The following is a 25,496-nucleotide window of genomic DNA, read 5'->3' as shown; positions in this document are numbered from 1 at the left end:
TGGATCAACTATCTTTTTCTGGTGTGCAGAAATTGTCTTGTCTGGTTTGGTTTGGTTTCTAATTATTCTCTTTTTTACTGTTCTCTTTAAATGGTCATAGGAAGGATTTGCATTTAACAAAGCAGCTTACAAATACACTGCATCTTGATCAGCGACACCCCTTTCAACATTCTCACCCATCCCTCCAAAGAATATTCTTACTGTGGTAGCAAATGTGGGTTTTCCTCTCTTCCTGCCTCAGGCTTAACTTTTTTTGGCAGGTTACTTACTACATGTGAAATGGAGATCACATGAAGTGGAAATTTAATACAGTGGAGATTTAATACAATGGTAGCTTCACATGAAAATGGTTTTCGATTTGCTACAACAATCATACAGTCAACAGGCCTATAGAGAGTCATACTAATCTCTGTGTACACGTGTACCCAAAGGTATTAGGAAACAAGACTTGACATATGCCATGAAAGTTACGTTTTCACAAACTTGCCCAATATGATTTACAGGAAAAGTACAGGTATCATTAACCACCCCAGTCAGAGTGTCTGTCTCAACCTGTAATGTCTGGATTGCTGCCTAAGGAAGGTTTCAGGGAAGAGCTCTCCAGGTAAAAATACTAAAAATTAAAAGGCAGGGAGAATCTTCCCTAGGAAATCTACATATTCATTCAAATTATATTTTTTCCTTCATACTAAATTCCAAAATTTTAATACCCAAAAGAGAAAACCATCTTGCTTAGGGAAATTTGGAGGCTACAATGCTTGATAAGAAATGTACTCATTATTTTGCCCATGTAATTGTAACCCCTCTGTACAGTATTTTCACAAAAAATAAAAATAAAAAAGTCAGCCAGGCGCTGATGACTCACACTTGTAATCCTAGCTACTCAGAAGGCTGAGATCTGAGAATCTGGGTTTGAAGCTAGCCCAGGCAGGAAACTCCTTAAGGCTCTTATCTCCAACAAACTACTCAGACAAATCTAGAAATGATGGTTGTGGCTCCAGTGGTGTAGAGCACTAGCTTTAAGCCAATGAAGGTCAGGGATAGTGCCCAGGCCCAGAGTTCAAGCCCCAAGACCAACAAAACAAGCAGACAAAAAAAACAATTTAAAAAAAGAAAAAACAGAAAAGTGTCTCAGAATCTAGCAAAAAATAATTTTTTTCTGGTAGAAAATATGTGTCAGAGGCAGCTAAACCATGCTGTTTCATGTCAGCATAAAAACACAGTGGCCTGTCTTCAGTGCGGTAAACATGCATGTATGTGGGTCTGTACGTTGCAGTTCTTCCAATTGTAGCTGTTGTCAACAGGAAGACAGCATCCCTCACGTTGCTGAGATGCTGGTTAGTGCAGTGGGCTCCATTGCAGACATGCCTTCCCCTGGCATCAAGGAAATTAAGAGGAAGGCCAATTTCCCTTTATAAAATGAATGCGAAGTTACTGTTTTTTGTTGTTGTTTTTTTTAAAAAAAGACTCCTGCATTCACTTCGCTAAAGAGAAGGAGTCCTGTTCAGAGGCGTTTTCCCTGGAGCTGAGGAGAAGTTGCCATGGGGAACTTCTTGGGGGGAGCTGCCATTAGCCAGCTGAGCACCTACTGTGCGCATTGGCCGCCTCAGCTTCTGAGTGCATGGGTTTGTCAGCTCACTGCTGAGTTGACAAGTGTGGATGAGAAGCATGACCATGACGAATGGCACCCAAATATCCAAGTCAGCATACTCTCTGTGAAGGAGCCCATAGCAAATACTTCAGACTTTGTGGGCCAAAAGGCAATATTGGCAATTTGATGTAAGCTGCCTATGGAACACGAAGGGAAGCAAATTTCCGCAGAGTGATTATTGATGGGGTTGACAGAGTAGCAGTGTTAGTAGGTGATTGTGACTTGTAAGGCAGGCCTACTCAGGAAAAGAGGATAAAGTGTTGGGAACATTTTGCCTGACCAAGCTTCAAAGAAGCTTTTTTTTTAACCATCAAACAGATTACCGGTGTTTGTCTGTACAAGCTATTTTTAGCTCAGAGGCCATTTTAAAAGAGAGCATGACCACTTTGGCCCAGGGGCCAGCCTTCCTTTTCTACTAATTTTATGTAATCTGGGTATAATTCTGGTATTTATCTCTGAATTAGAAAAGTAAGAACTTTCCCCTGAGATGTTTCAGTAAGGTGACTATTTGCTCGTCAGGCATGAAAGTCAATTGGAGGACAATCTTACAAGACAGTTGCAGGGTGGTTCAGGTGCCCAGAACTGATGAGATGAGTACAGTTCTATCTGACCACTGCTCCTTAGTGAGTAGTTCCCTTGTTGTACAATGGCTTTCCCACTATTTAAAAGATTGACTAGAATGGAATAGATTCTTACATCCACAGGCTGGAAATTTTGGTTTGGTATTTGGAAAGTAGGGTGTCAGATTGTATATGTGGGACTCATATTTTTATTGTGAGTCTCAGCAGAAAATATGGACAAAACAAGTGTCATCCTATCCTTTCCTTCCTCCCCTCCCGTTCTCTCTCCTTCTCTCTCTGTCATAAGTAGAGCCAGGTATGTAAACAATATGAGACACTGAAAAGGATAGCATGATCCCGATTCTTTCTCTCAGCCCAATACTGTTCCAAGTTGAATATAAAGTATTTCATAAGCACACCGGACCCCTCCCTAGAACTGAGATAAATGTCCAGATGAAAGAAGACAATAGGATCACTGACATTGTTTATCATATTCACCTGTGTGTGCGGAAGAGGAAGAAGGGAGATAACTGCTCAGCAAATCAGGAATTTAAAGGAATTAAAATCATCAAAGAAGGCACATTTCTGCCTCGATCTAACTGTAATTTTTAAAGCTAATTATTACTCAATAACTTGACAAGCAGTTAGTATGCCACATACTTTATATCTGAAGTGGAGATAGGCATGGTTATCTAATTCTTATGGATGTATGCATACATGTACACATATACATATGTGTGTAGTCATTTTTATCAGTCTGTTAGCGGGTAATAGGATGATTTTTATCATAAAGTGTTTTAGAAGTAAAGAAATGAATTTAACAGGACAGAACCTATCAAAATGCATCTCCCTTAGTAAGGATAATTAGTTTTTACACTTAATTATGTGCATAGATATGTATTTGATTGGATATGTGTGAGATGGATAGCGCTGCAACTATTTCATATTGGAGCTGGTCTTAAAATTTTGAAACATAGTAGTATGACTTGGGAAGTGTTTATTGCAGGAATGATTAATCTGGTCCACATACTCTAAGAGAATTAGGCTCCTACATACTTTGAACCTTATGGTCAATTGTTAAGGCAGAATTAACAGGCTATGCCATACAATTTAATTTCAATAAATATTTTTCTCTTTGGTTCCACATGACCTTCTATTATTTAGTTAGCTTTCCCTATCTGCTTGTGATTAGGTTTCTTATCTGCTACTTGAAGCTTTCTTGCAACAAGAAGGCTAGGGATTGGGTTGCAGTAATCCAGCAATGCCAAACAAAGAATGTATTAAGAAACACAGCCCCAAAGTATAAGGTTGAGCACTAATTTAGGGAGAACCAAGCATGATCCTTTCTAATACAGCTTTTGAGGTACCATGAGATGAAACAAGGATCCTGTGTTTTTTATGAGTATTGCATTCTCTATTGTCTCCCTGCTGAGTTAAAATCAATTCAGCCAGAAATCCAACACTGGGAAACTGTGAGAATTCTCACTGATTGAGTATTACAGTGACCGGATTTTTTTTCTTTTTCTTTTTTACTATCTTGTTTGCCTGTGAATGTTTACTAATAGGCTTACAGAAATAAGATCATCTACCTTACAAGTTGCAATGTTATTATATGAAGTATTTCACCAGGTGTTATTAGTGACTGTATATTAATTATATAATTTACTGCTTCATGTGTGGGTCTCTGACTATGTAACTTGGCATTTAAATGTTAGAACTTAGAAATCATGGGCAGGAGAAAGGGTTACCATACTCAGACATTTTGTTTGTGAGCAACACAAAAGTAAAAAAGAAAGCCTTGCTTTGGAGGAGGTTTTAGAAGGAACTAATTCTAGTAAATTCCAACATGCATGGAAAGTTTTATTCAAAACAGGGCATAGATAGATACAGATGCAATGCAAGTTCACTGAGAAAGTTGGCTTTCTGTCTTGGAGTTTAGAATTGAAAAATGTTTCGAGAAATAATTATCATGTTATTAATGTTCTCAAGGCTTACTTTATGCCACTCGAGGCCCCATGATTTATCATCATTTCCAGTCAGGAGTATAATTTTTGGCACTTAGCATGTATGGGTAAATGTCCAGTCTATGAACATGCTTGTGGCTTGGTTTATGCCGTGGCAGTGTAAATATTGATTCTAGCCTGCGTATTTGGGGGGAGGGCTTACTCCCATACAAATCATTCTGCAGGCATCCAAAGGGCAAGTCTAGAGAGGAACTCTGGCAGCAAATTCAGAAAGTGTCTATGTTGATGCCACCTTCACCTCCGTGTACTATTCGTGGGGCCAGCAGCTCTCATTCCCTGACACCAGACACGCCACCGTGTCGCGCGCTGTATCACAGAACCATGGGCTCCTAATGTGCTACTGGATGATTAAATATGAGGTTTGGACGCAGTGTGAAATTGTCTTTTTTTTTTCAAAGTAAGGAGATGATGGGTTGCTTTTCAGCTCTAGCTATTTTGGTCAAGTCAAACAAATCAGAGAAAGTTAATATTGCCATAAGATATTAGAAGAGATTTCAAATGAGAGATATGTGGATCTTACTCATAGTCTAGGACCCCCAAAGGGTCAGACAGGTGTTGTACATTTTTGAGAGGTAAGAGGCAATGAATCCTCAGTACTGCTGTCTTGAGGAGGGATTGCCCGAAGCATGCAACCAGCCTTCCCTCATGCTGCTCGGCATCTTCTCACCCACTCTGTGCAGCTCCAACACCATCCCTGAGCTAACAGCCAATCAATAGAGGAGATGGGATCCACTCCAGCCAGGCTGCTTCCATAGACCACAGCCTTAGCCAATTATACAATATGTGTGTGTACATACATATAATTATATAGCATCATATATTTATAATTATTTATAAATTACATATTATATATAATTATATATAAAAGTACGTATAGATTATTTTATGATATAGATAGATCTTTGTTTGATGAAAAGTTTTTCCAAAATACAGATACAAAACAGACCAAGTATTCATTTTATCAATGAAGAGAGTTCAGCTTTGTTAACTAACTTCCCGGGTTTCTTTAAACACCCATAAGAGTACTAAGTACTAATGGACAGATTTCAATGTGCTGCCATATTTCTTTAGTTATTTATTTTGTCTTTCTTCTATGATTATTTTATTCTAGTGAAAATAATAAATCTCATACCACTGAAATAGGAACTCATCTTCATTATTGTAGAATGCCATATAACTTCTTTGGGAGAAAATATAAGATTATATCACACACATAAACTATACTCAAATTGGCCAAAAAAGAAAGAAAATACTTTCGAAAAACTTGGAGAAAGTGTAAATTGCTCACCAAGATAGCTGTCTTATTTTGAAAAAAAAATTTACCAATACTTTTGAAGCCAAAAGCACCAATGTTCAGAGGCTCATGGTTGAAAGGATTCCAGTGGAAAGATAATACAGCTTGAGAGGACATAAGCAGGTCTTACACTATGTAAGTGTAGATAGGAAGATACCATGCATCTCCTACCCTGTTTTAAGTCATGCCTTTAAAATTGAGTAAGCAAATGGGATACCTGACTAAAATTATTCTTCAAATTACTCAGCATGCTCTTTTATTGTAATTACGCTCACATTTAGTTGAAGAAAGTAATGACTTCATCTAGGCATTTCTATACATGCATATGCTACACACTGCTAATCAGCAGCTTCATTGTAAGAATTCTGTATATACATATAACATCTTTTGATCAAATTCACCCCTTTATTACTCTTTCTCTTTGCTCCCCCCCTTTTTCAAAAAAAACATCGGTTTACAGATTTCATTATTCTATCTTCATACACGTTGACTTAAATTTGCAAGATAATCAGGAAAGGGAAATGCTTGACATGAGTCCTGTGTCTCACTGCACCTGCTTGGCTTTTGCAGAACTGATGTTGGGGGCAGACATCTTTAAAAGCCTGCACTTCACACAGGGCCTCTGAGTCTCCCCAGGTGCAAGGCCACTTTCCAATACAGCATTTTCTGGTGCTTTGCAATTTGTTTCATTCATATGATGCCTTAGTAATTTTCCTGGCTGGTGGAGTTGAGGTCTCCTTTATTTTTTTGTGGCAGTACTGGGCTTGAACTCAAAGCCTAAGCCCTGTTCCTTAGCATTTTTTGCTCAAGGCTATTTCTCCACCACTTGAGCCACAGTTCCATTTCTTCCTGTTCGCTGGTTAATTAACCATAAGAGTATAGACTTTTTGCCCCAAATTAGCTTTGAACTGTGCTTCTCAGATCTCAGCCTCCTAAGTAGCTGAGATCAGGCAGGAGCTACCAGCACCCAGCAGTGTTTTCCTGTTCCTTTAACCTGACCTATCCTCCAGGGTGAGGGGCCATTGTTGACTTTCCCACCAGCATCACAAACTCAAAGGAGGCAAACACCTTTTGTTCTTTACTATGACTAACACATTGGTAGAAGTAAAATGTTAGCCACCAAACCCCTGATCGAACCTCCTTTTGTGATGCTGTTTTAATGGTTACATATTCTTACAAAATACAATGTACTACTACCATGGAAGACTTTGCTTCCTATCAGATGATATTTTTTTCAGGATATGTCTGCCACATACACAAAATGCTTGCAGTCTTATGAAACCATGTGTTCCCGATTTGCCATTTCAGATCTGAACAAATAGGTTCCCCTCTCTTGTTCGTTGGGCATCCACAAGGGAGTGTCAGAAAACAGACCAGGTTTTTAGGGTCTTTTATGTGAAAAATAATCATCGTCTCTGTGTCTCAGCTAATGACTGGTGACATCTAGTGGTGGCTATATTTCAGGCACTCAGTTGGCTCTCCCCTGAAGAGGGGACATTTGTGGATGGATATGGTCATGTACCAGCACCACTTGGAGCCACTGTCAAACCTCCCATCAGTCATCGTAACTGATGGAGGGGTGCTCTCCCACTGTCCCTGCCTTGGTGGACAATGGTGGATTGCAGAATCCATCAGATCACCAGCACCAAAAGCCAGATTGTCTGAGTGCAGGGGTGGCCACTGACAAGGAGACATTTGTCTCCCCCTGATGTTTTCTGGAAGTTTCCATATGGGAAGCCAACCCATAATGGCAGCTTCTTTATTAAATATGTGCAGTGGAAATTATGCTAATTAAGCTGGAGGGTAATTATAGGCTAGGAAGATTCTCTCACAGTCTGACTTGAATTGTTGTAGATAAATGTGCATTAACTTAATAGTGTGCAGCTAATTATGAAAGGTAAAGGGGAGGAAGAGCTGTAATCAGTTACAGGATGTTTGAGAAATGCCGCCTTCTGCAGTGAACTCCACCGTTCAGGCCCACGTACCTATTGGGGCGAATTCTTACATTTCTGTCCGATTCTCAGTACTGCAGTAAAAATAGCCACCGCTGACTAATTATTCCATTTAACTCTGTTCATCAGTGGCGTTTATTACAGCAGAGAGCTAAAAGCTGTGGCGCACTGCCGTTTTATGTCCTATTCTAAGTAGATTGGTGACGTTATTTCCTTATACTTTAGGTTTTGTGTATATTTGTAATAATTATGAAAATGAAGTAGGGATCCATCCATCCCAGTGTGATTTTGCATGTTCAATGAAAACTGTATTCTGGGAAATAAATTATATTTACCTAGAATTAAAGCAAGCCTAAGTGGTAGTTGTATATCCTTTTGGGTAAATTACAGATCCAAAGGATCATCATCGTGCTTATGATGGTCATGTGAAGGCCGAGATAGTTATTTAAGCCTGTCACTTAACAATTTCTAATATCTGTCTAGAAGGTGGATTTCCTGTGTTTTCTGTCAAAGTCTACAGAGTCAAGTAAAGGAAAGACACTTATCAAAAACAGAACACATGGGGCTGGGGAGGTGGCTCAGTGGTAGAGCGCTTGCCTTGTATGCATGAGGCCCTGGGTTCGATTCCTCAGCACCACATAAGCAAAAAGAAAAAAGCCGGAAATGGTGCTGTGGCTCAAGTGGTAGAACGCTGGCTTTGAGCTGAAGAGCTGAGGGACAGCGCCCAGGCCCATAGTTCAGGCCCCACGACCAGACCCCCCGCCCCCCAAAGAAAACCAGAGCACGTATAGGTGACGCAAAATGAGTTTCAGCTAATTTTGGAAAATGTAGTACTCACATGTTTTCTTAGGGTGGTTTGGTATCCAGTCAAATAGCAACAGAGAGTTTGGAGAACATTTTCTTGAGTCAGTCAGGATCCAGCAAAGCATACAAGTGGTCTAAGGATTTGCTTTGGCCAGGAGGGAAGGCCATACCCACAATGCATTGAGGAGCTTCACTAATGTACTGCCCTGTGGCTGGACAAGTGGGGTCAATGGAAAAAGGAACTTTAAGCTAGACTCATACTGGTAAGGGAGTGGAGCAGCTAGAAGATAGCCCATGCTGTGGACACAGCCTTGTGATCGAGAGAACATCCGGTTTCCTTTCACCTCTTATGTCTGAGTCACCTGGGATTCCTCCTGGGCATGGCAGGGGACCTGCGAGTACGTTAAGGGACTCTCAAAACATATGTGGCTCACAGGAGTTGGGAGGAAATCGAGGAGATCAGTAGTTCAGCTTGTGAATGTAGGAAATGTCTCCACAAAAAAATAAGAAATCGAAGTTTGACTTAGGAGATCGAATTGGCAGTTGGCATCAATTCTTGGACCAGGAAACCTCCACTTGGGGAAAGAGCGGGGAGCTCTGCTGGCAGCAGGAGCAGCACTGGGAAGACAGCTTCAGCTGAGACCAGGAAGCAGCCTGGCCCGACGCTTGGCTATCGCTGGATCACTCTCGTGGGGATTCCAGCGGCAGGCGCTCCCTGACTGGCGCCTTTTTGGTGGGCTTCTTGAATCTCTCTTTCTCCCTTTCTTCTTTTCTCTTTCTTTCCCCCTTCTCCTTTTCCCACTTAGCTCTCTTTATCAGTTAAGTTCTTTTAGCATCCGTTTCCTACCTTGTTTTTTGAGCTAGGGCATACTACGTTTTCTGGGCTTGCTTTGAACTCATGATTCTCCTGCCTCAACTTCCTGAGTGTCTGGAATTACAGGCAGCACACACCACCGCACCCAGCCATGATATGGCTCTTTAGCATAACTGACTTTATTTAGGTCCAGCTCTCTTTTCTTTACCAACGTCTACGAAACCCTTGACATCGCTCATAGCCAATTGTGGATGGCATCACTAATGCATGGATATGTTTTAAACACTTTAATTTCTTGATTCAATGATACCTTTTACGTGAGATTTTAATTTTCAATAATCATCTCACATTGTTGGGCTGGGCAGCAATCCAGCTGTTGTTTACTCTGACAATCCCTGACTTTAGCCCCAAGTTGACTTCCATGATGGAAAACATCATGAGCCCAACCACTCGCACACAAAGCCGGGATCCATGGCCCTCCCCGCCCCCTCCCCGTTCCCCCCCACCATGCGTTCCTTTTCTTTCTCTCTCATCAGCACTAGCTGTGAGTCACAGAGACCAAGTGTTGCCTCGGCAGCTTGCCCCTCTCAGCCAACATCAGCCTCAGGGAAGATGGGAATCACAGATCTGTCGCCCATAGGGTGTCCCACCAGCAGCCAGAGCTTGAGACGTTCAGCAGATGCTGAGCAGCTGTGTCTGAACGGAGGCCAGGTGCTGTGGGGAAGGGACCCTGTCCATTGGAGAGCTGACTGCCTGCTTCAGCTGGTGCTTTTTGTAACTGGGTATTTGTCAGTCTTGATTACAAAGCACCAAGAGGACATGGGCTAGCCCGCCAGATCCCAAGCACGGTGCCAGCAGGCGACAAATAACAAGTATTCGGCCAGCAGGTTCTAGAAGAAGGATCTCTCAGAAAGAGGCCCAGGCCTATCCCCTGCTCTAACTTTGATGTAATACCAAGAGATACATCCTAGAGCTGCAAAAAGCGAGGGCTGGCCTAGGGTCAGTCTCTGATACTCACTGTAGCATTTTGCCTCCATAACCAAGGGCCATATTTTAATCACTAATTGTTTATTAAAGGAAGAACCACCTTGAAATCCTTTCCTGGCCTAGGTCAAGTATGAGCACACATAGGCGTATGCATGTTAAAGATCCCACCCCCTTTCCAGCACCGTTCTGCACTTGCAGAGCTGGACCGTCACTTGAACATGTATAAGCTAGTGACAGTTAAGACCCTCAGAACTTTGCTGTGGGCACTGTAATTACAAATGTGTCCGAATTAATTTAGTAATGTTTGGACAGATTAATTCCTTACCCATTAGCTTATCTACTTCCCAATAATACTCAATTTTATATTCCTTTTTGGAATAATTGTCAATAAAATGGTCATCTTTGTCATATGGACTGTGTATGTGTGCGTGTGTGCATGCGCACGTGCACGCCGGTACTAAGGTTTGAACTCGGGGCCTGTGTACAATCCCTTAGCTTTTTTTGTGTTAGGCTGGTACACTACCACTCGAGCCATATCTCTACTCACAGTTCAGGGGTAAGTAATTGGAGGTAAGAGCCTCCAGACTTTCTTGTCCAGGCTGGCTTCGAACCTTGATTCTCAGATCTGTCTCCTAAATAGCTAGGATTATAGCCATGAACTACCAGCACCCAGCTACTCTTGATTTTTTATTCAGGTTGTAGATTGTCCACTTTTTTACACATTGAAATACATATGGCACAACATTTTAATGGTTTAATTTTATAAAATTGATTTTATTGTGTTTTTCACTTAATTTTATGTGAGATAGTGTGTTTTTTAAGTCTGCGTTTTGGTTGCTTTTTCTGTATGTAAGTTAGTCCATGAGAAGAAGTAAAAAATGTGAAATGTTTCATTATTTCGTACTTCACAGGGACAACTTGTCATTTAATAGCACTTTATGAACCAGGCCTTTCAAAGAACTAAGCAGAAGAAATACTGTTTTGTACTTTTCACCTCTCTGCAAGAATCTTTATTACCTCTCTATCTAAAACACATCTGTCACCTCTGCTGTTTCTTTGTACTCTTGTTGGCTAGTGTGCTGTTTATTCCAACCTGCATCCTTTCAAGGCTGTTCATGAGACATGAACCCGGCTTTCACTGAAGGCTCAGGAGAGCTACAATGCAAACAGCCTGATTGGTATAGTTTGTTCTCAATATGCAAAACTCCCTAAGTAAAGTCACAAGATGGGGCAGAAAATTATGAGGTATTTTCAACAGCTCCATTTTTTAGGACCCTTTTTAAGTGGTTAACGTGCGTTTGATCCTATGTAAATGTTAGTGCGCAAGCCTACAGGATGAATTGCCCGGGGGCCCATTGTCCATGCTTCAGGATCCATTCAACACTGGTATTAGGGTTTTTTTAAACAAAAATAAATAAATAAATGATGGTCTCCAGGTAGATATTTTCAGACTTTATTTTTTCCTACCAGATAGGAAAAATTTAAGACAATTGCGCTATTTGAAGACATTGAATTTTCTTCATGAATCATTTCAGGAACACATTTTTTCCTGTTGAATCCTGTGAATAATATCCTACATTGCAACAAATGCAAAAATGCCTAAGGAATAATCAACCAAAGCTCTCCGTGCATGTCCTGATCATCGTTTGCAGCATGATGAGCCAGCCCAGACCTAGTGACTTGAGAGAACAATTGTTCAGTGCTCAGTTATGTAGACTGAGCTTAGCTGGAGACCCCTCTCCTGAGTAATCTCATGAGGACACAGCAATATGGCCAGGGCTGTGGTCATAAAACAGCCCTGATATGAGGAACAGGAGTGAGGCCAGACCAGGGGCCACTGCCTTCTCCCTACTCCAGACACACCCACCAGCAGCAGAAATATTTGTTGAAATTTGTGATAAAGGATTCCTATTTTTTTCCTTAATGTTTCCAGAGACATCAAAGAAATGGGAGGTATTTTGTATATATGTATATAGCTATATGTGTGTATATGTGTGTGCACATATCCACATTGATGAATGTATACGTGTATGTGCGCATATGCATATAGGTCTGTATACGTATGTATGTGTGGTATGGATATATTCATAGAGATAGGCTTTAAGGAGTTGAATGACTAAATTCTGTGTTTAATAATTCTGAAATCTGTAGAGAAGGCTGGTAGGCTAGACACTCAGGAAGAAATTGACTGCAGTTTTGTGGAAGCATGATTTTTCTTCACTGAAGCTCTGTTTTTCTTTTACTGATTGGATGAATCCTACCCTATTACTGAGGCCCCTCCTTTGTCCAAGTCAGTTGATTATAGGTGTCCCCACTTCAGGGGGATAAATGCCTTCAGGGTAACACCTACACTCGAGTTTGATGAAATAACCATGCACTGTAGCCTAGTCAAGTTGACACATGAAACAGAACCTTCTAAAAAAGGGACATGCTGATTCATACACAGGGCAGAGACGAAGAATAGGAGAGAGAGACAAGACGCTCTTAATTAGCTGATCTTTTGGAGGCAACAAGAAAACAGAAAATTGAAAGGAAGAAAAACAATTTTAAAGACTGTTCAGAACTTTTCTGTTTAGTGCTTCTTGGACAAGATTTTTTTTTCTTAAATCAAACTACCGAAATGCTTTAAATGGTTGCCACTTTAGCAACCCCTTTCTTCTAGTCTAGAAGATTTTAAGACATTAGTTCTTCATGGTTTTCATAGCTTTATTGAATTTAAAAGAAAACACATTTTGTGAAATTGAACAGATAACATGAAACTTTAAGGATGGGGTCATCGTATTCTAATTAAAAATCAAGTCCTGACCACTTCTATTTTTCTTTTGTGAGATTTTTCTGTGTCACCTTGAATAATTCGCTGTTCTGATTGTGCCTGAGCAAGCCCTGGTGGAGAGTCTTTGCAGTGTTGACGCTTGGATTTTTTGTAATGGATTTGGGCAAATGCTCGAAGCCATTATGCTACCAGGGAGAAAAGGGAAGGGAGAGTGTGGCCAAGCCAGCTCCTCCAAGGGAAGACTTCCGCCTTTCCAGTCCTGCCAGGCCTCCCCCCCCTCCACCGCCCCCCCTCCATCGGTGTTGTCATGGAAGCAGCATGCACCAGATTCCCTGGCCGGAAAAGGTTTGTGCCACTCTGGTGTCTGTGGTTTATTAGAGGAAATCCATTAAGCCCAGGGCACCAGACTGGCTTCCTGCCAACAAGGAGCTCCTAGACACTGTGCTGAAACGATCTGACTTCCAGAGAAGTCTACATTTGATTGAGACACGTTATTCACCCCAGGAATGTAACGACTGCTCTACAAGGCCAAGTTCCTTGGAGGAAGAGAATCTGACGGGGTAATCGGGATAACAACAATGCCGAGTTGCGTGAGAAGAGTCATGTAGCACAGGGTCTCCCAGGTACCTTTTCTTACAGATCTGTGCATGTACTGCAGAGCTCCCTGTAAGAAGAAAGCATGAAATAATGAATCATTCATTCCCCGAACAAGGCTCATTGAGCTCTGAGAAGCCCCCTCAGCCATCAGGCTCTGTTAGGATGACTGGCAAGCTCCAGAAACATCTCCGCTTTTGCTTTGCTGAGCCCCACGCTCACACTCATGGTGATCACTGACTCAGGGTCCATGAGACAAAGGGAAAAAGAAGTCAGTGCTACACACCCTCTCCCACTCTCCCACATGCCCTCGGTTCTATACCCAAATTCACTGAAACCCATCAGAATACACCTACACTACCATTTAGCAGTATTATGATTCAGAATGGCCTATGTAACACGACCAGGGTGATTCGTTTCTAGACTTCAAGACTTATACGTCTTGTTGTATATATTAATTATACAAAAAGGTTCTTCATTGTATTTCCATAGATTGTTACTTTAATCAAATTTATCCCCTCTGTTACTCTTTCTGATTTGTCATCTGCATCTACATTTTAGTGGTGTTTAATATTTTGTTTTTATACATAGGTTGTATTTATTCCCCATTATTCTCTTCTTTCCCTCTTCCCTTCCCATTATTACCCCATATATACCCCACACATATATACACACATATGTTTACATGTTTATACACACACATATATATATATTTACATATAAATGTATACACATATATAAATACATATATGTATAGTCTTTTTTAGTTCTAGACTTCATAGATGAGAGAATATATGAAATATTTATCTTTCTGAACCTGGTTTATTTTCCTTCAAAGGATGATCACCAGTCCCATCCATTTTCCTGCAAACCACATGATTTTACTATTCCTCATGATTAACTTATGTGCCATGGTAAGGTCAAGGTCAAGAGAGCATTTGTGTTGGGCAGCTTTGTATCCATTCCCCAGTGATGGGCACTGGGCTTATCTCTTGCTGTTTCAAAATCACCTCAGTGGTTCTCAGCTTGGGATGCCCAGCCCTGATACTCAAAAGAGGTATGGCACTACATAAGCAGGGGATGCTTTTGGCACCTGGTTGGTAAATGCCAGTGTTGCTGCTGAACACGTTATAGTGCAGAGCAGCCTCTCATCGCTAACCCAGAAGTATCTGACTCAAGATGTCAGCAGCGCTGAGTCTGCAAAACCCTGCTTTATACTTCTGAGCCTGCATCTGATCTCTTCACTTTGGGGGCATCGTTTTCTGAGCCCCAGTGGAGCTCAGATATGGCAGGCTGTCACTTCAACCCAATGTACCCACACTTATCTTGAAATGAGGTTTAGATTTTTCCCTTTGTGTTATTTATGCAAACCTCTTTCCCTTCTCTTTAAGTATTAACACATACGATAGGCAGGAAACAGAAAATCCCCAGCATTTAAAGACTTCAACATAAATAGGTCAAGGGCTATTGAGAAAACAACTCCCAGATGACACATTTCATACATAACAGTAGAAGCAGGGATGGTGGTTTTAAATGTACCCCTACCGTTTAGTTCTGGCCTCATTCAGAATACAAATTTGAAAACCAACAATCGCCCAAACCACTTAGTACTCAGAGAAAAAGATGTCTTGAACTATCTGGCCTAATGTAGTACCTCCTTATGGTTGATGTTCTAGGCTATCAAAATGAGGACAATATTTTAATGAATCAAATATTTTCAATGCAGTATCTATTTTCAATGTTGTATTTGCTTTCCCTTACTCAGAGAAATTTTTTTATAGATTTCACATTCTTCAGTGATTTTTTTTTAAGTTCTAGATTGAAGACAGGGACCTGTGGCTCACACCTGTCATCCTAGCTACTCAGGAAGCAGAGATCTGAGGATTGTGGTTTGCAGCCAGTCTGGGCAGGAAAGTCTGTGAGATTCTTTTCTCCTATTATACATAATAAAGCCAGAAATGGAGCTGTGGTAGAGTTCTAGCCTTGAGCACAAAAGCTCAGGGACAACACCCAGCGCCCCCCCCCCAAGTTTAAGCCCCAGGACCCTCACCAAAACAAAACAAATTCTAGTTGAATCTTTGTTGTCATTTTTATATCCACGGCCATAGAGCGAATGTGAGTGTTCTAAATGGACAGCACGCTTCTCCGCTGCTCCAGTACAGAAGGCTTTCTCTGAGATCCTGCCACCAAGTACCATCTGCATATCGGATCCTTGGTCAAATGGCTGTCCACACACTCTTAAAGAGCATGGAGAAATTCTACTGTGTGGCGCACAGGGGCTCAGTCAGTCCGTTGTGTGTGGCTGACCTTAATATCAGAGTCCAGGTTCTCCCCTCCTTCTGAAAGCCACGACTGCTGCAGAGGGCGGAATTCAGCAGTGCCCTGAGGACGTGCTTCTTCCTGAGCTCTGGGCTTCTTTCTACCTGGGTGGCTTTCTCTGAAGCTTAGGCTCTTCATCTGTCTGTCTGTAGAAGTAATCACAGAACCTGACTGACCGCACATCAGGAAGACACGTGAATTCACTGCTAATCTTACACAGCAACTTCTAAGGCCAAGCACATAAAAGTTGGGTGATCTGAGCAATTAAAATCCAGTTCACTGGTTATTTGCTGGAGTTGGGGACTAGACCCCTGTCCTTTCCTAAATGTCTGCTCTGATGATCACAGCAGACATTAATTTTTAAAAAAAAAATCTAGTTTTAGGATAAGGTAGTAGATTATACCAGATAAATAGCTGGAAATAAATTAATATAGCAGATGTAGAGAAAGATGTTTAATAACAGGTCATGTGAAGTAAATCTCCACGTTAAATCAAAGCAGCAGGTTCTAACTGCATTAGTACATCCTTTTTGAAAGACTTTAAACACTATTATAGATTAGTAAATGTGACAGATTCTGGAAAGGTATTCTACCTGGAAGATTTTATTTACCACAATAGGAAATTGCAGCCAGGCACAGGTGGCTCATGCCTGTATTCCTAGCTACTTAGAAGGCTGAGATCTGACAATCTCTGTTCAAAGCCAGCCCAGGCAGGAACGTCTGCAAGACTCTGATCACCAATTTATCACTAGAAAACTAGATGTGGTGATGTGGATCAAGTGATAGAACTTTCACCTTGAGCTGAAGAGCTCAAGGACAGCGCCCAGGCCCAGAATTCGAGGCCCACGACTGAAAAAAAATAAAAAGAAATTGCATAACTTTTCATTGAAATAGATGTCTAAACAATCTACCTTATTGGCATACCAAGTCATGAATTAAATGAAACACAAGTGACTTACAAAAGCCAGAGAAATGTAAAAGATAAATTAGGAAAGACTTCAGAGAAATAGCCCTCCTGTGGACCCGTGTTCAACTTTGAAACAGGACCATGAAAGAAGAGGAAGGAGTGATGTCAAAGAATCAGTTGACAATACGACCCTTCCCCAGGCTGGACCTTTATTTTGTGCCCTGGACTCTATTCCTGGGCTCCAGTAAGTGGTTATGTTTGTTTGTAAGCAGTGTTGTTGCTTTATAAAAGTCAGAAATATAAAATGTCACTGTATGAGTGACTACTACAGTTTAATTACAGAAGTCTTGATGTGAAGGAAGAAGGCAATCATAATAGAAAAAAATACTTAATTGACCTAGCGTTAGACTAAATCAAGGGAGCATTTTATACATGGAAATAATAATAATAATGAGGAGGAAGAGGCGGAGGAGGAAGAGGAGGAAGTGGAGGAGGAGGAGAAAAGATTTTTTCTAAGTGTGATTACTAGCTTAGGGAAGGTTTTGGTGAGGTTAAACACTACCTAGGAATAGGGTTAAAGACATCAGTGTTTTTCTTTCTTTCTTAATCATTGAATAGGTTTCCTTATTTAGTAAAAACTGCAATATCACCTTTTCATTTTAAAGACATTGCTGTAATTACCTTTCTAACACCCACCATCTCTCAGTCCCTCTCAAACTCATCAATAAGATGCAGTGGTGAGACAAAGGACAACAGGTAAACCGATGTAGCAGTGGTACTCACAGACACTAGGTTTGGAACTTACAACTGGGTGGAGAGGGGGATGGGGGGAGGGAGGAAAGTGGGAGAAAACGAGGGAAGGGTAACCTGATGGAAAAGAAATGTATTCACTACCTTAGTTACATACCTGCAACCAGTCTGTATATCACCTTTACCATAAAATTAAAAAAAAATAGTCTGCCTTATTACCCTCATCTAAAAAGCAGTCAGCAGAGTCTTTAAAACTTTTTTATGGAGTCTGGCGTTTATAGTGATCGGAATCTCCATAACGGTTGAGTGTGTTCTAACAGCACAGTAGCCCATTGAATGAAGCATTGCTGAAAAACGCATGTTAAATTCGAGAGGCCCCTGGGTTTTCTTTGGCTGTCTTCCTTAGGAAAACCTGGTTATGACTCTTACGACAGTCCACACTCCCAATGCCTTTCATGCCAGCGCCACATAGCAAAGAACTGCAAACTGCTTGCTGCTGAGCCCTGTGCTGAGCATTGTGGTTTTAAGGACACAGACAGTCCACACATGAGTGAAGGTTCCGTCCCAATATTGTTGGTCTATGCGACAAGTTTTAATGGAGAAAAGGTTACATTTGCATATTCCCCAGATCCATTAACATTTCTGAAGGCAAACCCAATAAGAAACCAGAGTTATGAGCTCAGCTTGCTTGGGAAATTCCACGTGTTTCTTATTTCTCATTGTTGTCTTTCCATCAAGTTAGGATCTGACATTTCTAGCAGGCCTGTACTGTGTGCCGGCCATATCTGTTATTGCTGGCCACCGTTACCTCAGTGTGCATCCACGCAGCAAACGCCTCTGTGGCCAGCCAATGTGAGGTCCATCACAAGTCAGGCAGGAGTGATCAGGTCCAGCAAGGCACTAGCGGCCATCTTGGTCTCTGTCCTAAGACAGTGGAATCCACTGAGGCTTTGAGCAGGGGTGCGGTTCCTCTTGGAACCGTGTGGGGAAAGCAGTAAGGTGAGAGAGCCTGGGGACCAGTCATTGGAGTGCAGATGAGGTTGTAGGTCTATGAAGGCAGCAGTGGGGATGGAGGGGGCAGGGCTTTGCAGAGGAAAAGGTAACTGGAAACAGCCACTCTCTTGACTGGTCATTGCGATGCTTGGCTGACATCTGGACTCAGGATTCTTTGGAATGTCCATCTGTCGTACATGAGTTTGGTGTCTATGTGTGATCATACATATGTACAAAGGGTCCTTAAACTCTTGTTCAAAAGATGCTCTTGGTCTTCGCCCTATGTCATTACCTGACTGGTCAATAAAATAGTCAGAAGTGAGTTCTGTCCTAATTGCGTTCCAGAAACATAAGCTTACCCACATTTCTCATAGCCATTCAGTGTCATTGTGTGGAACCTTCAAGTTTAATTTATAGATATCTGTAGATTATGATTTACTTTGTTGAAAGAAAAGAATTCTAGAGGTTGCTACTCTGAGAAGAACTATACTACCTCTGTGTTGCTGAGGTTTGAAATCATGTAACCAAAGGAAATTAAATTACAAGGAAGACCTGCTTGTTACTTTTTTATTGTTTAATTGGTTCCTACTGAGATTACATAGGCAAGAAGGATTCCATATCAGCAGTCACTTAGCTATGTTTCGAGCAAGTGTGTTATTGCTCTATACGTCTTTTGGAAAAATGTATATGTGATAGTCGAAGCTGGCATGTAAATTTATTAAATGCTTTCTGCACATGAAGTCGAATGCTTTATCTTTCCAATAAAAACTAAGCCACTTCAAGAGCCATCCTATTTCATATCGTCCTCGACTGCTGTTGCAAAACACAAAGATGTTGCAGGATTTTCTTGACAGCCACACCGGATGTGATAAAGGGAAGATAAAGAGAACAGGTTAGAATCTACGAGGAAACTTTTAACCTTTGACTGGGCCTTGTCCACCCAATTCTTCATGGCTCCTCTGCCCACCTGACAGTATTGACCTGCAACAGTAGGATCTATGCTTTGGTGTAATTTCACAAGGAGTAGGAGTGGTTTCTGAGAAGCCATTTCGTTTCTCCCCTAGCCTATCTTTCAGATAAATAGCACCCTTTGTGGCTAGTGGGGTCAGGTTTTTATCTGTGGCTTCAGAAGCTGCTTTTTTTATTTCTCTGTTAAAAATTGGATCCTTGTTACCAGAATAGAACTGAGAGTTGGTCCTGTTGAGCTAGGGGATTGCATTGAAGTGTTTTCATGAACATGATGCTATGACCAAACTATGGTTTCAATTAGAGTTAAATTTTTATACCATATTTATTAATATGTATCTTCTTTACAGTAGCTCAGGTGGAAAAGTGAGATACAGAAGAAGGTACCTTATATAAAGTTTGTTCACAGTATATGAACAAGCCTGCTCGTTCAATAAATATTTTCCTTTTAGAAAGAAAGGTATCTTACTGCTTTGCTTTTATCCCCAGAGAATCATTGAGGAAATCTATTTATTCTTTTGTGGTTTTATTCACTTGTCTTTTTAAAAATATGTTCTTAATTATTTATTTAGTTATTGCAATGTTGGGTTTGGTCTGTGTTGGTTTTTAAATTAACATTATCTTACCTTTACATAAGTTTTATTTTAAAAAAAGTATTATCTTGAAGTAGTTGTACGAAGTCACCATTTAACAAAGCAGTTTATGAACATAGTGCATCTTGATCTATGTCAGCAGAGCATATGGAAATAACAGTAACAATAACAATAATAATAAATAATAACACCAACATCACAGGCTCTTGTAACACTTTGGATTGTTCCAATCTAGTTTCATTTTTCCTATTTGATAATTAGTCTAAATGGTACATATTAGTCTGTCAGTTGAAATAATATACTAGAAAAATGTGGCTTCTTAATTGTCCATTTAAGCCTGAATGAAAAGTGTACATATCATTAAAAAGTCATGTGTCAGTTGTTTCTCATAATCTTCAGAAGCATGGAACTTTGATGCACTTACATATAATCTGCGTAATCAGTAAATGTGAATGTATGCGTGTATGCCCTTAAAAACGATATGTGAAAGGAGATCTTTTCAACATTCTCTTAAATGGGCCCATGCTTGAAAATAGTGGGACCTTTTCTTTATAAAGTGTTGCATGTGCTTGATGAATGACTTGCCAGGTGCTGGCAGTCTGCTACAGTTTGCTTACTTGTTTATTTATTTGTTTGTTTATTCCTCATGTGCTTTTCTTTTCCTTCTTGTTCAGAGAATTTGGATGGAGAGACCCGGAACTGCCCGAAGTGATCCAGATGTTGCAACATCAGTTTCCGTCTGTCCAGTCCAATGCTGCAGCCTATCTACAGCACCTCTGTTTTGGAGACAACAAAATTAAAGCTGAGGTAAGTGTTACTCAGATTATCAAATGAATGGTGTTGGTTTATAACCACTTGTAGGGTTGTTGCTATTTTTAGAGGAGTGTTGAAAAGCAAAAGATTTAGGGAAACTTAAATCACAGTGTTAACACTTAGTTCTGTATTGGAGACTGAAGCACAGTACATTTATCTCATTAATCATCATGCTTGCACATGCACCCTTCCAAGACCAGAGATGTGTTCTAGGATCAGTGCTTTGCTGTCATTTGTCTTTCTCTACCCTATTTCACTCCTGCTCCTAAATATTAAAAACAATGCAAAGCATCAGTTGTTATCTTCTCCAGTTTTGGTCAGTGTTTATGAGGGCTTATCTTTTCTTGGAGAACTCACTGCTAAGATGGGAATATTAGACAGTTACTAGCTTTGCCTTCAAACAAAGCCTAGTGAGTAATTTACAAAAGTGGTTGTGGATATGATGTGCATATGTGTGATCCATTCATGTGACCATTATTTATGTTTGTCGCATAAAGAAATTTTAACATGTTCTGCTATTGGAAAAGTACCTAATGCACTGTGATGTCTGATATGGCTGACAAATCACTGTGGTCAGTAAAGCTAGCTCAGGATTTGTTCATGTAAGGGCCGAGCATTCGCATGCAAGCAGCAGAGTTATCACATTTTTAAAGAAGATTTTATAAACTCTGACGAGTCATCTCCATAGCATATGGCTATTTTGAGGATAAGTCTAAATTAAGAGTAGAAAGAAGAGATTGAGAGCTCTAATTGCAATTTATTATAGCTTTTGCTTGCTTGCATTGGGCTGAGTTTAGCCTAGCAACTTTTCATCTTTTCTGTTTAAAAAAAAAAAGATGGCCGGGCGCCAGTGGCTCACGCCTGTAATCCTAGCTACTCAGGAGGCTGAGATCTGAGGATCATGGTTCAATGTCAGCCGGGGCAAGGAAAGTCTGTGAGACTCCTATCTCCAATAAAACACTAGAAAACCAGAAGTGGCGCTGTGGCTCAAGCAGTAGAGCACTCGCTTTGAGCTGAAGAGCTGAGGGACAGCGCCCAGGCCCAGAGTTCAAGCCCCACGAAAGAAAAAAGAGATGTATTTCATACACTGGAACTACAAAGATTTTCCTTTCTACCTGTTCTCAGAAAAGTCATATTTCTTTGTGGAAAAAATAGAGATCTGTGGTTTTCAGCCAGGCATGCTTTTTGTCCCTAAGTCACATTTGAGGCATGAGAATGTTTTAGTTTGTCGCAATCAGAGGGACTTATGGTGAGGGCATTGGTATCGAGCAAATAGAAGTCAGGAGTGTTGCCCATGATATGGACAGGGCAGCCCTAAAACCTGGAACTATTCCCCTTCAAATGCCAATAGTGCTGAATTTGGATAAAGGAAAACATCAGCCAGTGAGAGTGATGTTCAGACAGACAGACAGACAGATAGACTATAGACATATATAAAGACTATATGCATATCTGTCTATCTATAGCTGCATCTATCTATAAACAGATTGTTAAAATGAGCTAAAAAGACATGGAATGACAGTAAGTGACTTATTTCCTAAATGGAAGCCATCATACAATTTCTTCATTTTTAATGGAAATCAAATGACCATGTAAAATAGAGAACTGATTCCTGATGCAGGTGTCTTTTGCCAATATATAATGTCTTAATGACAGATTTGAGAGTTTCTCCAAGGACCATGACAGCATTTCATTCCACTCTTGGTATAAGCTGACCTTGGTCCCCTCAGCCCCCAAAGTGAAATATGATCTCCCCCCAAACGTGGTGTGGTATTGGAGTGGCTGGTATATGTCACCCTCCTGGAGGGTGGGAAGAGGCAGGGGCAAACACGGCTAAGCCTGCAGGAAGGACTGGAGTCGCTCCCAGACAGCCCAAAAATCACTCCACGGGGAATTCTAGCTTAGGATTTTGTGAGGTAGCAGGTTCTTACCTACACACTGAACTTCGGACAGGTGGCTCAGAGGAGGGGAAGAAAGAGCAAAAGGAGGTGACACCCATTCAATGGTCAGAAATCAGATATCAGAGAAATGGAACCAGGCTTTATTTTGGAGAGGCACGTAGTCAGGCTGTATAGGCAGCACAGCCAGAGGAAGTCTGAAAGCACTTGTCTAACTAGCTGTACCTGTGCTCCATACTCCGGCCTTCAGGCCATTCAGTCACCAGGCTGGCTAAGAGCTTGCGGCGTGGTACCAATCACTCTCTGCTCTCTGTTCTCTGCTGGACAGACACTGCACAGGAAATGGACGGTGGTGATCACCACATGCATTATGCAGCCAGGCCACTTCCAGTGCTGCACCCCGGCCTGTGTTCTGGACCTAGCCTGTTGTCTGTCAGAGCCTCTGTTCTTATCTTTAAAACAGATATGCTGATAGAGTCCCTACAGCTAATGCACGCAGACTGTGTAATGGTAGAATATTGACTCATTGACAGTCTTTCTAGACAGAAACTCAGTTGAGACGCTTAAGTTACCGTTTTATGAATAGATAGATGCGTCACTGTGTATGCATACATGTGTGTCGTGTGCCTATATGTCCGTGTGAGAGGGAGAGCTTGTTTTAGTTCATTTTGCTTTGCTTTGGTGCGGATGCTCTCCAGGTTGTCTGTATTGCCTTTTACTGTTTGAAGGGTCCTCAGACAGCTGGTCCTTGAGCGATCGATGGTTTCTATTATCTGTAGCACTCCCCCGTCGCCCTCCAGCGGTACCCCACGACGGACATCCCTGGGGCCTGAAGGCAGAAGTGGTATAGGACTCAAGGTGTGCCTGACACAGAGCTAAGAACAGAGGATTGAGGTCAGGTTAGCCACGTGGACACAGGAAGGGCAAAAGCTAAAATAAAGCCCAGAATCAAGAGTGCAGAGATGGCTTTGCTGTGCCCACTGAAGTCATAAATGCTTGTAAGTGCACACACACTTACAATAAGGATTTTGCACAAACCTGCTTGGTTCTCTCCTCCTAACTCAGAGAACAAACTATTAGGAATTAGTCCTCCCTTTGTGATGGATGGCTGCCTGTCATGTTTTCATACACAGGTATTGATTTTTGTAATTACCTGTTGTCCAAATACTAATCTTGCCGGTGCTAGCTTTTCCAAATTTACTCAGTCCCTAGTCTTTCTATTGCTTTTTATTGAATTGATTTAGCCCTTCAGTCTACATTTCATTATTGGTATTGACTTTGCTCACACAATGGACAGCCCATTGCACAAATGGCAGAATTAAATCTTGTATATGCAGAGAGCTATAAATCATGCCTCTTGGCAATCCTTATTACGGTGCTTGGTATAGTTTACATATAAGAAAGCCAAGAAATTCAGTGTTGTTCAAACCAGTGGTGGATCATAATGGTACAAAGTCAAGAATTCATTTCTGTGAATCAACAGGGAAAAGCCCTCTCCTTAACATTTCCCGCCAATCTAATGCACTTGGGTTTGAGGAATTTGCTGACACACTCCCTCCTAGTGAGGTGAACTTGGGAGACTCAGGAAGCCTGCTGGACTACCTCCAGGGACTAAGGTGCATTGATCATTATGCTGAGTGTCCAGGACAGGACATTTACTTATATAGTACCTAAAAATTGGAAGAGATGACAGTGGAACACACAAGTGTTCAGAGCCTGGCCAAGATGTGAGCAGAAGAAAATAGCTGAAATTAAAGAGAGGACAGGAAGCAGAAAAGATATATACAGAGAGAGAGCCTAATTTATGGCCACAAACACACTGAGTTTATGGGGCTTATTTGCATGAGCTAATGAGTATCTAGAGATATGTAAGTGGGTCATGGTTTAATGGGCAGAAGCATGAACAACGAAGACAGATGTTGGTAAATTTGAATGATGCCTGCCATCCATGCTGTCTACTAACTTGTTGAAATGTCTTTGTAAATTGAGTTGTCGTTGGAGGAAGGGGAAAACTTTCTCACAAGTGTGAACTGCAGACATGTTTTAAGCCTCCAAATTGATAGCTAGTAAGTGTTTTTCATAAATCCTCATTCTTTCTGGGAAGTCCTTCTCAGTTAAGAATGCTAAGGATGTCTCATTGATTTAGGGATAGGATAAATGCCCTTCTTGGGCTGTGAGATTTCAGGTTATTAATGCTGTTCATGACTGCATTTCTCCCCATGTCTTCTTTACACACACCCTAAAGTAGGCAATAGAACTGCACTCACATCCCCACAATAGGAACATGTATGGGCATTAGTACTGCATGCTGGCTTGACAGACATATGTCTCCTAGAGATACAAATGAAATTCTTTGTTTTCGAGTGACAAAATTTTTTTGGGGGGGTCTGGTCGTGGGGCCTGAACTCTGGGCCTGGGCGCTGTCCCTCAGCTCTTCAGCTCAAGGCTAGCGCTCTACCACTTGAGCCACAGCACCACTTCCGGCTTTTTTCATTTTTGCTTATGTGGTGCTGAGGAATCGAACCCAGGGCCTCAGGCATGCAAGGCAAGTACTCTACCACTGAGCCACCTTCCCAGCCCCAAATTTTTTACATTTTTAAATTATAAAACAGAATTATTCTATTAGTCATTAGTAGATCAGTTCAATATACAATGAGCTTGAACCTCAGGATCTGAACACTGCCCTGAGCTTTTTTAGCTTAAGGCTAGCACTTGGTCACTTGAGCCATAGTTCCACTTCTGGCTTTTTGGTGTTTTGCTGGAGATGAGACTCTCACTGACTTTCCTGCACAAGCTGGCTTCAAA

The 25,496-nt window shown here is 41.2% G+C and overlaps 1 protein-coding gene across 2 annotated transcripts in view; it reads left to right on the top strand.

Annotated features, from left to right (window-relative positions):
* Positions 1–25,496, top strand: part of Ctnnd2 (catenin (cadherin-associated protein), delta 2) — a 349,057-nt gene that overhangs the window by 89,066 nt on the left and 234,495 nt on the right. For both annotated transcript variants that reach the window (XM_013013886.1, XM_013013885.1), the window contains exon 4: positions 20,655–20,787. In XM_013013886.1, coding sequence (XP_012869340.1) covers positions 20,655–20,787 — 133 coding nt within the window. The remainder of the gene's footprint in view (positions 1–20,654; positions 20,788–25,496) is intronic.

Source organism: Dipodomys ordii, unplaced genomic scaffold, assembly GCF_000151885.1.
Source record: "Dipodomys ordii isolate 6190 unplaced genomic scaffold, Dord_2.0 Scaffold21, whole genome shotgun sequence".
Lineage (NCBI taxonomy): Eukaryota > Metazoa > Chordata > Mammalia > Rodentia > Heteromyidae > Dipodomys > Dipodomys ordii.
This window is presented reverse-complemented; position numbering and strand designations above follow the sequence as displayed.